Source organism: Eurypyga helias, unplaced genomic scaffold, assembly GCF_000690775.1.
Source record: "Eurypyga helias isolate BGI_N326 unplaced genomic scaffold, ASM69077v1 scaffold9167, whole genome shotgun sequence".
In the NCBI taxonomy this organism is placed as follows: Eukaryota; Metazoa; Chordata; class Aves; order Eurypygiformes; family Eurypygidae; genus Eurypyga; species Eurypyga helias.
In genome coordinates, this window is record NW_010261083.1 from 27,649 (window position 1) to 40,077 (window position 12,429).

Genomic DNA, 12,429 nt, shown 5'->3' on the forward strand with positions numbered 1-12,429 from the left:
CCTCTTAGCTCTGCCATGGGTAACTGTCATCTTGCAGGCCTAGAGAAGGGCATACAGATGAAATACTTGCAAATCAGTGCTCAGAATGGATGTAATTGTCCTATTGTATATGTCCACTGATCATCGAGACATGGCATTTCCTCCATACAAAACAACCACTGCAGGGAAAGCAAGAACAGAATTATCATTAACAGCTTCTACTGATAAGTCTATAGTTTATAGCCCTGCTAGATCCAATATTTCAGGCAGAAAGTCTTTTTGAAAGGTAACAACTCTGCTTTGATTTCATGGCAATGATACGGTCTTAAGAAGCCACTGAAGATGAAGAGAGCAAATCACATCAGACAGCTTTTATTCTCTATTTCTTCAAAAATTACAGTCCAGGATAGCATTTGTGAGGATGACAGAGGTAAGACTTTCCCTCACATAAAAGAAAATCTTACCCATACTATTTTTTTCAATAATATCTGTAATTTTGCTGCACTTCCACTGTTGAGACATGTGACAAAACGACCTGCCCCTTGAAAAGGGGGCTCGGGAAGAAGGTGAGAAAATGAATAGTCCACATGTTGCTGTTCCAGTCTTTAAGAACTCCATCAGCCTCAAAGTACATGGGCTTTTCCACTTTAAAAAATTGACTACCTTTAAAATCACCAAATTCCCAGAAAGATAGACACAAGAGAGTAAATCAGACCAGAAACCTTTCAGAATAATTTCTTTTCAGACTAAGTGAAAGCTGAAAGACTGCATAAATGGTATTTCACCTAAGCCACAACATGATGGTCAAGAGATGATGTTCATTTTCTATGCAGTAATATTTGATTGCCAAGGACAGAAGGCACCGCATTCCCTGGGCTGAGGCGAGTTGTCTCTGGTCATTACACCTGGCAGCTTCACCAGATGCAGAATGGGGAGTTGTCCATTGTATGTTCTGAGGTCGTATTTGCTCTTTCCCAGGAGGTCTAGGGACTGCTGACCTTTTAGGATTGTGGGTGCAATCTTTCAGGACAAAGACAGGTAACACTGGGAGTGTCCTCAATGGTACACAATGCTGTGTGGCTGAGGTCAGCTATTCCCTTCTCTTTTCACATTAAAGAAAACCTATCAAAAACTGTGCAAGTGTGATCCATAGGCTGGAGACCCAAATGTACCACGTATTTCCTTTAGTTCAAGAGATTTTGAAAGGTCATGGAGACCCAAATGTACCACGTATTTCCTTTGGTTCATGAGATTTTGAAAGGCCATGGAGACCCAAATGTACCACGTATTTCCTTTGGTTCACGAGATTTTGAAAGGCCATGGCCAGGGGTGGTCATTGTCATTCGTGAGTAGTGTAAAGTTTGACATTAACAGGAACAGGCCAAGACTTAGAATCATTGTTAATGACAACATCTTAATGATCCTTAAACTTCCTATTGCTACTGATACTCCGTTACTGAGAGTTATCTAAAAATAAGCTTCTTTTAAGTTAATCAGTATGCAAAATACAGAAAGTCCTTCTTATTTCTTCCCTAGGACTACACCCTGACCATGTACTTCCAGCAGTCTTGGAGGGATAAAAGACTCTCTTATTCTGGAATACCTTTGAACCTAACTCTGGACAACAGAGTGGCTGACCAGCTCTGGGTGCCGGACACATATTTCCAAAATGACAAGAAGTCATTTGTCCATGGGGTGACAGTGAAAAACCGAATGATTCGACTTCATCCAGATGGGACAGTCCTTTATGGCCTACGGTACGTTCGGGTTTTTAACTGGATATATGGCTGGCCAGACAGGATGCAAGCTGAGATTGGTAAGTGCAGATAGTACCAATGCTGCTGTTCTCTCCTTTTTCCTGGGTTCCCAGGACAGCCTTATGAGTCAGCAAATACTCCATCCAAAGCACCACAATACATCCAAGAACTTTCCTCAGGGCATCAAAACTACCTTTAATAGCTATGTCCATAACTAACATAGCCTAATGCGTCTCTTTCTTTTGGCTCCTCTGAGCATGTTAACACTGCTAATGAGTTCTTTACTACAGTTCTCACCTGTAATCAATCATAGCTTAGACAAACACTCTGACTTCCTGAAATTTCTCCAACAGTTCCTTAGAACAATGTAAAATATAAAATTGGAAGCCATCTGAAGAAATGTGAACGGCATTTGGTAGGGAATAAAAAGAAAAAATTTACATGAATTAAGGGTTATCTGTACATCCAAGTACAGGTTTTCTTTAGTCTACGCTGATTTATCACTGCCTCTTTACACCACAACTGCTTCTTCATACGGTACAACCTATGTTCACCCCTGTAGACAAAAATATATTCTAAAATCTCAAGAGGCACAATCTAATGATGAGGTACACAAAGATAAAATTAAAACTAAACCAAGTTATTTGTTATGTTGAGGTTACTGCAGAGCCTGAGTAGGCTTTGCATTATTTTTAAAGTTAAGGTAGCTTTGCCTGGAAAACTCCATCGCCTGCTGGAAACAAACCTTTGATCACTTTTATCATTCAACAGCGAAAATAATGTACAGAGAATATGAACCTGAAAGTATACTTCAGTTAATCGGAAAAACATCATAAAGCATAACACCTAGCTGAAATATCTCAAAACGGTACCTAAGGATTGAAAACATAAAAAACTGCTGCAGCAGTTCAAAATGAGAGCAATATTTGGGGAAAGATAACTTAGCACATACCGAAAATTTTGAAATGACGTCTTAGCCTATAAAAACATAACCTTTTAAAATACATTGCCTATGCACTCAGAAAAACCCTTCCAACCCATCAATTCAAGCTTCACAAAAAAACAAAAATAATTTAAAAATTACTATTTTGGTTCATCATAATTTTTCTTTTGAACTTGTCAGATTCACAGGCACTGCATCAGTCACTACCAAGGACCACACAGGCACTTTCCTACAGCCTGAGCTGTTCCAGTACACAAAAAACACTACTTCAGTTGTGAAAGAAAGCAGGGAACCCATGAGGAAATAGCTGACAGACCACAGGTAGTCATTATCACCTGCTAAACGGAGCATTTGAAAAACACATCTTTCCCATTGCCTTCAGACCTCCTACAGTCCCTTTCAATCAAACTAACTCCTGAAAATCAGCTTAGCAGGGCAGTGTAATTAGAGGACTTTTTGGCCTGAGAACTTTTAATTTATTGGGTTTTTTTAAGGCCAGGAACTAAATTTATGTAAATTCCAGGATTTGCACAGTGGCAAGAATGTGCATTAGAGCCAAGTAGTTCATCACAAGCAGTTGTATGCAATACAAACTACACCTAGAAACATACGCCATGCATGTACTACCATACATGTGCTATACATCTGATATCTATAACTGTCTTCTGCAGAGGTAGCAAAAGCAGCTGTGACACATCTGGTGAATCTACCACAAGTCCTCTCATGTGCTACATCCACAAAGCACCAAGCTGGACAGAGAGCTGTGACCCTGCCCAAGCATAACGCCTGTGCTTTTCATCTGAGGGATGCTCAGGCAAACCTCCAGTGCAACAGCAAAGACTGTCACCTTCCCATAAGGAGGTTGCTAGTTCGTATGATTCAATAACCATTTGTGTTTGAATAGTTAAGCAGCAGCTCTGCAGCAGCTGCCGCTCTGCAACTTCATACCCCATCCAATACCTCACTGCTCTCCGTAGGAAAACCAAACAAAACCAACGCCACAAATAAACAGAAAAAGCCCACACAAGCATGAGGAGCAATCTAAGTTCCACACACTTACAACTCTAGTACTGGGCCATTGCCTTCTCCTCCCTCAGCCCTTAACGCGCACCGGCACAGGAGCAACCTGGGGGTCTCCCAGGTTTCTGGGCTTCCCCACCTTCTCACCCCAGAGAAGGCAGCAGGGGTGCAGGAGCACCAAATATTGCCAGGTATGCTCACACCTACTGACGGCGTTCTCATAACCAACCACGTGCAGAAAGAGATGCTCAGCTGTCAGGTCTTTTGCACAGCTCAGGCTGACGCGCAACGTTTCCTCCGAGGACGAGGCAGCTATTTAGACATGTGGTGAGCAGACGTTGGTCTGTCAGCTGCCGGTGAAAACACTTGTAATGTCCCCATCCCACAAGAAAGATCTGGTCTAAGACAAAGATAACAAATGAGCGGGAGAAAGAAGGAAGTTAAGAGACACTGAAACAGGTTTCATACAACAGATGGCAGTGACTGCACTGTTCGCATCTATTAGCGGTCAGTGTTCTCATGGTAATAAATATGCCCATAGGTTACCTTTAGGTCATACAAACAGCAATTTCTTCACATACCAGATGACACATATGCCTCATAAGAAAGAAAACACTCCAGAAAATGTTCTTAGGTAAAATTCAACATTGCCTGCTAGAAAATTGAGCACAGCTCCAATCTCCGTCTGACACATAGAGAAGAAACTGTGCAACATATTAGCTTGCATTTAGCTTCTATACAGTAGAGCGTGAGAAGACAGTATCGCCAAACCTCTCACAGAGCAGCTGCGAGTTTCACGTTCTTTGCGAAGATGGAGCGCTGGCCTGGCATGGCTTGAACAAGACATACAACACCAATTACGCTGCAGACCAGGATCTGAGTTCCCAGCAAATTAGGCAGGGCCTTAAACCATCTCTCAAGGATGATTTAAATGCCTGCTTTCCCCCATACCTCCTATTCCCCGCACAAATTTCCTATTTTCAGTCCAGAATTAAATGTGTCTTTGCAGGCTCAGACGTGAAGTTTTACTGGCTTCTTTAAACAGGAATTGGAACACTCACAAGAGCTCTAAATACCCTGCTTTGCTTGCATCCGTGTACTTGGCAGTTCAGCATTGATGTGATGTTCAGTCTCAATAGAGTTGAGGAAAAATAAAACAAGGTTAATCATCTGGCTTTACAGATGAATAAACAAGGGAAATATGCACTGAATGCACTGGACTGGTTTTAGATCTTATAGCAATGGATTATCACTGCAGTATGTCTCCATTATGATATTATTTTTATGATGAAATAAACAAGTCTCTTTGGCTATTTTTTTGCCAGTAACTTTCAGCTGCTATATCCCCACAGTTCAGAGAAGGACGTGTGCATATAAACTTGTACAGACACAGAATCCTCCTAAACCTTCTGCCCTCTAAAATTGCACATTGCTCGTCTCTTACTGCAAATGTCACTTCTGTTAATTATTCACAGTAGTGAATAATGCGTAACATCACTAACCAAGAAATTCTTTCATCCTATTGCCTAAGCAAGTAAACACACATAAACATATTTAGCTCCACGTTAATATTTCCGCTGAATTCCATTTCAAATATGTGAGGGAAGTTGAGTGTCACTGCTAAGAATTATGTACCTGAAGTGCACGATTCTGCGGTTCCTATCAAGCACTCCCACCAGCAGCTATTATTATTCTCTGTGGTGTAGCCACCTGCTTCCGAAGAGAAAGAAAAAAAAACTCCCTTTGAGCCAACGTGCAAACCTGCAGCACTGTGAGGCTGGTGTCCGAGACAGCTCTCGCCTGGTCCCATTACAGGTGGTAGAACACTGGATTCTTCTTTACTTTTTCCTTGTTATTAATAAATCATCAGATCCCATTAGCTATAGTCCTTTTGGCACTAACAGCATGTCTCATTACTTTATTGCCTTTTCAGGCAAGATTCCCTAGAAATCTCTCCCAAAGCTCTAGATTCTCAAACCAATAGAGGCTGTTCTGTTCTTTTCTTGTCCTCTTTCGTTGGTAAGATGCTAGAAATACAACCTATATTTAAGGAAACATTATTAATTTATTGTACTAAATTCCATATTCAAATCCTTATGTTATGATGTCAAGGACAGAAGCTCTGATTTAAATCATCCTTTCCCAGTATTTTTATGCCACCTCTTAATTCTCAGCATTCCACTAGCAGAACAAGGACATCTTTCTGCTTCTGAGACATCTGTTCTGTTACCATGGCACTGCCTCAAAATAAACATCAGCAGAGTTTCATCTGGTGTGGTGAATGCAGCATATCCTTCAAAAGTATTAGTTGTTAAGAAATGCAACCTACCTGGTACTTTTATAGAGACTTCCCTGCCTTCTGATGTTCAAACACAAACCCTGCTTTCCTTAGACCTTCATTTATTTCAAGGCAAGGGGGCTGAGCATATTGCCACAAGTATGTGAAGGTCTGGCTTGGAGTACTGAACCTTTGGTTTTAGTGAGGCCACGCATTTCTGTTCTGCTGCAGCAGAGGATGCTGCTTTGCTAAGCACTGCTACAACTGCAAGGGGATGGGGGCGGAAGGATGATCTTTGCCTTCAACATAAGGACTTATTTCACTGCTTCTTACACAAAGGAGGTCTTCTGTGATGTAAACGCTGTCAGTCAGACACATCCATCTACCTCCAACCAATTCACAAATGTGAACTGACCCATGCAACATTAGCTTTACTAACCACTTACTCATGCAATGTCTGTGGAAACCCTTCTAGCATATCCTAAAGGTGGAATACAAAACAAGCTACAAGTATTCTGCATTTAATCTTTAATCTTGTATTCTGCATATAATCTTAAAAGTAAATTAGAGAGTAAACTTCCCTTCTTGACTGTCTCTTATTTCGGTGACATATCCAAGGGTGTTGTTAAAGACATTTGCTAGCCAGAATCTTACATCTTTTAGTGCAGTGAAATTTCACTGCTTTGTGGATTGGTTTTGTATTGCCATGATTTTGGGCTATGGAGTTTTGTTTTTTCCTCCAAATACCTTCATAGATTTCATTAGAGTCAGTTCTTGGGTCCTTCTGAGGACATCCCATCATGGCTACAAGCAGCCTACTCACACTGGTACTCAATAGATTGCCCTCACCTGTGTTACTAAACAGCTCCAGCCAAAAAAAACCTGCAGTCATCTTAAATGATAACACCCAATGTCATCTAACTGAAATAAAAAGCTGCTTTTTGTTTCACTCCACAGAAAAATACATAACAACTTAAACAGCTTAGCAGGTGATAGAGTAGTTTTGAAAATGATACAGAAAGCTATTTCTTCCATGTATCAATGCCAAAAGAATTAGCAGAGGGCTTCTGTAAAAAAAATGTGTTATGCTGCGGTACAGAATCCAAGGAAGAGCAAAACTTTAGATCACAATGATGCAGAAAACTTCTTTCTCCTACTTAGGGTTTTCCTATGTGGTTACCTGGTGTTACAGCTCACAAGAACTGCCTGAAACTTCCTTTGGGTTTTTTTGAAACTTGAAGATACACAAGAACTTTGCATAAGTCAACCATATATTTGTCATTTCTTCCACCTCCCAAACCTTTTTCAGGTCATGAGGGTCAGTTTTCAGGATTCACAGGCAAATGAATATATTCCTCAATGCACAGCTATTGGGAAGGGGTAGGGGTGAGGGGAGCAGTTCATGTGCGTGTTGTGGGTGCCAGTTCAACCTGCCACAGATCCCACTGGGCCTGCTGCAAACTTTCTTCCAACAGACTACCCTTAAACAAGTAGACACTCCTGGTTAGGAGCATGATCCCTAAACACAGGAGATGCACTGCTAGGAGCATCAGCTCAGAAAAAGGGAGAGGAAGAGGCTATGGCAGATTGATGCTGAGGCAGATGGATTTTCCTGTGTCCCTCCTGCTGTGCTCCTGTGTCAAACCTACTGTCATCACCTCTTCCTTGGGCATCACATGGCTGGTACAAGGAGATGAGCGAGCAATGACCAGTACCTAAACCCATGGGGAGAAAGCAGTTGGCACCAGCAGTCTGTGCACGGAAGACAGCACACATGGCCAAAATACAGCTGCATTTGTTAACCAGGCTTCAGTCGCTGCCGGAGAAAGAGCCACTCCTTACCCTTGGTGGTTACCAGAGGGGAAAAAAAGCAGCAAAGTTCGCTCGTGATCTCTCATGCTTGGGCAAGGACTCCTTGAGCCTGTGTGTTTATGAAGCGTAACAGAGAACATATGTATTTGCCTGGGAGCTGCAGCTCCATCAGTATGTGACATTGCCATAATCTAAAAATGCGTTTTCAGGATCCTTCTTACCATGTGCAACACCGGTTCATTTGACATAGCCAGTACTAAGTCACTTGCCACATACCACAGTTAATTTGATAGAAATTGCAAACTGGTTTGTAGAATACATTCTCAGAGAAAAAAAAAAAAATCTATTTTATCATCTCAACACAGCTACAGTCTGCAATTTACTGCATGAGGCAGAGGAGCTCTCAAGCAGGCACTGGCATACCAAGACACAGCTTATTTTTCACACAGAGGCTGAGGGATGTGCTTGTCTAAATACTGCTGAAAACAAAAGGAGGCAGTACAGGTGTAGTCTGTCTCATAGCTCTCTGCAAGAATGGGGAGGGAGCAGCAGGGAGTGAGACACTCAGCGTCGCTCATTTTTAGTGAATGAGTGAGCAAATCTAACTGAAGAACCGTTATATGCTCTAGTTGAGAGGAAAAATGTGGAACAGAATAAGAGAATCCTGCAGAAATTGTATTTGCTCGCTTTGTTTTTCCAGACACAGAGAGAGATGTAATTACATTCAGACACCAAACAAAAAATAGCGAGGATAAAGGAACCGTAACCTAGACACTCCTAAGCTCACACAAAAAAAACCAACCACTGCATTACTGTAGTGCAAATAAAAAGTACTTTTTATTTTTTTCTTTTAGTGGTTGTGTCCTCCCCAGACTGAGTGCTCCCTGCAGCCGTCTAACTAGCTAGCAGCAGGCAACGCAGCAGTAACAGCACAAATCTCTACTGCTCCACTGCGCCTGTTGCATTTCAGAAACATTTTTTTCAGGTCCAGCCTGACTTTTCTCCAGCTCAGAAGGCGAAACCCACATTTACACTCCCTGCCAGCTTAGCTGCATTCTCCTCTCCCGGTGCGAACACTTCTCCCCAAACCTTCCTCCTCCTGCTCCTCCCAGGGCTCTCCGTGCCCAGCCTGCAGTTTCTTATTCCCTTGCTTAACGTACGAAGATTGGAAAGGACAGAGTGCTACAGGATGGGAAGGATGATAAATCAGTGGGTAACCAGCACATTTAGTCCATTCTCTGCGTGAAGCTTAATTCATCATTTTTGTAGTTCTCCAGTATTTCGTTGGGCACCGGGGGGAAACTCTACGTCCTGCGTTGCTCTGTCCTTGTCCCCGGAGGCTGCCGCTTACTTCACTGCTTAACGCCACGGCTGGAAATTGAACCTCAGTTCAGGCACCTCCTCACTCTCGAGTGGGTAGATTTGTAACCTTTATCCTGCGTCCTTGTAATGCAATCTCACTACTACTTTACTCACACATTCGTTATACGTGATGTAACATCAATCACCACAGAGCTTCATTTCTTTAACATCCTCTGATGAAGAATACCCGAGACTGAGATCATTGTAGTCATTTATAACTGAAAGCACACAGCCAAAACTGAGAAAGTTAAGACAAAAGTGAGTACTTAGGGGGCGTGATATATGTAGACCTTTACTACTGTGGGTAAACCAGAAAGCCTATAACTGCTCATGGGCTTCTTTGTGCAAACCAGAAATATTGCTTCCGAAACACTGAGGTTTTCTTCAGTGTCAAGCAGAAAATGGAGCCAATAGGCATGATAAAATGAAGTGGTAAATTGGCACTTAATAAATAGCACAAATGGAAATGGAAGACTGAAAACTGAGAAAAAGGAAGAAAACTAGGGTTAAAGACTTCAGGTTGAATGTGTCCTGTGGAGAGTGTACACACACACAGAGACACTTAACATGGACTCGGCTTTGAATCGGAGCAGTGGCTCTTGTAATCAGCAGTTAAGTACATAAGCAGTCTGGTGGAGTCACAACAACTGGCTTCATGGGCTTGAATTTCAAACACCAGCTTCAGACACTGTAATTGCTTGTGGCTATCACGACAGCACTTTGAGGAACTGAATTATAAGCGTTTTGTAGAGCAAAGCCCACTAGACTTTATTCAAAGACCAGTTAATTCAAGCAAACTCCAGATCAAACTCAGATTACTGAAGTTATAATCACCTGTTTAAATATATTAATATTGTTAAAATACTATTTAACCATATTAATACCATCCAAAGAACAATAAAGAAAATTAGGCAACATTTAACAAGTATTTAAAGCTGAAGGACAGTGCGAAGTGTGGATTATGTATTTTCTATACAGTATATCTCTTGCTGTCCTTATATTATTATTATTTTCTTATCCTCTATTTTACATACTATGTTCTGCCTATTAAATCTGAGCAAGTCCTCCCATTCATATCAGAAGTGCACATGTCTTCCAATGCTTTGGAATTATTCCTCTGCCGCTGTCTACCCAATCTGCACCAAAATAGCACTTTTAAATATAATGGTCTTTTTTTTTTTTTTTTACTATTTATTTTTAAAAGAACTCCATTCACACCAAAGCTCACTCTAGTGTGTATAAATCATACTGTTATTTATAGTTGCCTCAAACACACTGGGAGACAGAAATTAAGTAAAAATAATGTAATGGCAGAGATCAACACTGAAGTACTTTCAGTCAAGAAAAATTTCAAATAAATTTATATCCACTCTAACAATCACTTCACCCAGTAACAGCATAGGCAATTTTTTACAGGTATTTCTTTCTTTACTTGCTTTTAGGGGGTAGGTATCATATGAGAAAGGAGCATTTGTATATTTACCATCTCAGCTTTCTCCTCTCACAAGCCATAAAAGCTGGTGCCTGATAACCTGTTAGGTGCATAGATACCTTATAATTGAGTAACCAGAAAGAAAATCCCCACGAGTTTTGCACACGAGCTATGCAGCTCCTAGTGTATCAGTGTCGCCAGTTACACACATACCATTGCTGTAGCACATATTTTCTCTTCATACTCTGGAAGATAGTGCTTAAATTTGCATAACTAATATTTGCTTTTTCCCTGAAACACTAGGTTTTTAACACATTTAGTGCTGCATGTAGTTTGCAGGGAACAACAAATGGACATACACAGTTATACCACTTGCCTTTTCAAAAGAGAAAGGCAAGAAATTTTCTAAAAACCCCTGAAATTTAACTTACAGAGCTGGTATGTATTGTTAGCAGTATGAATTATTTAGTATGTTTTTATATAATGCAATGTACAGGTACATAGCAATAGGGACCTGTGCTGAATCCCAACGTGCTAACATAGCTTAAGCAGTGCATTTCATATCAGCATACATTTGGTGCCTGCCACAATACATGTGTTTTCCACATCTTGAAGTTCATTAAAAAGACATTTACCAAAAAGCAAATCCAATTCCCTCTAATAATAAAAATTTAAAAGAGACAGTAATTAAAGTTGTACTTTGCTGCATATTTCCAATTTGCATGCTATTAATTTTGAGCACACTGAGAACAATTATTATTGAGGGAGAAAATGTAAGTTCTTAGATGCTCAAACCCAACCTCACTCTTTTCATTTATATTGGCGTTGATCAGTGACCTCAGTAAAGTACCCATTCAACCAAAACCAGAGGGAGGGTAGGTAGGAGTGGGTGTGAAGGGTAAATCTGTACTTTTTCTATGTGATAAAAGTATCAGGCAGGTAAATTAAGGGCCATGGGGAGGCAGCAAATATTTTACCAGACCTGCACCAGATTGATGAATCCTCCCAAAAGGGAAGAGTCTTAATTTAGGTGTTCTAAGAGACAAGAAAAATCCTGACGATCACTACCCTAAAGCTGCTGTAATCCTGAGCAAGTGCTGGGACATCCCATTCACTAATGACACACAAAGTGAAAACGGAAAATTAATAAAAGCTGCCAGGCTGTGGGGGCTGCTGCTTCTCAGAGACAACCCCTTTGCTCACAAAGCTCACCGCTGTCAGGCCGTACCTACTCTTGTGCCACACCATGCGGAAGGTTGGCTTGTAGCACATCAAGTGTTCAAGGGTATCAACATCCAGAGCAACCCTGCCTTAATTAATGCACTAAGGTAATTAAACACATGGTTTTAAGTAATCATGCATAAAAAAATGTTTTCAGGCAATGTATTTTCTCCTTAACCCTCACTCTTCTACAAATATCACCACTTAAAAAAGAGGTTTATCCTTTTTTCTTAAATGTCATTGGCCTAGTTTAGAAGCAGCTGCAAGAGAATTTACAATCTAGAAAATAGCCAAACCCTTGAGTATAATAAAATGTAAAATTACTCAATAAATTACAATAGTACATTCTTCTATTTGGCACATTTGCTGTAGTATCAACGTACATGGTCTCATAACTGCCAGGCCAAAATGACCTCATTTTAAGAGGCCAAATGTGTGACTACTGGAACGTTTTAATTTATAAAGCCATGAATAATGTGAGATTACTAAGTATTGCTATAGCACTGGTAATACAGTCTCACCTTAAACTGCAAGTCTGACCTCTTTTTGTTAGACTGAGAAGTCAACCTGAGCAGACAAGAGGAGATGGGTACATGAAATACAATTTATGTAGTTTTGGGTGACG

The 12,429-nt window shown here is 40.8% G+C and overlaps 1 protein-coding gene across 1 annotated transcript in view; it reads left to right on the forward strand.

The window, feature by feature from the left end:
- Positions 1-1,515: 1,515 nt before the first annotated feature.
- LOC104512310 (gamma-aminobutyric acid receptor subunit beta-1-like) overlaps positions 1,516-12,429 on the forward strand; it is a gene marked incomplete at both ends in the record, with an annotated part of 30,549 nt that continues 19,635 nt past the window's right edge. Inside the window, one exon of the mRNA XM_010155232.1 lies at positions 1,516-1,736. Within this exon, the coding sequence (XP_010153534.1) occupies positions 1,516-1,736 (221 nt within the window). The remainder of the gene's footprint in view (positions 1,737-12,429) is intronic.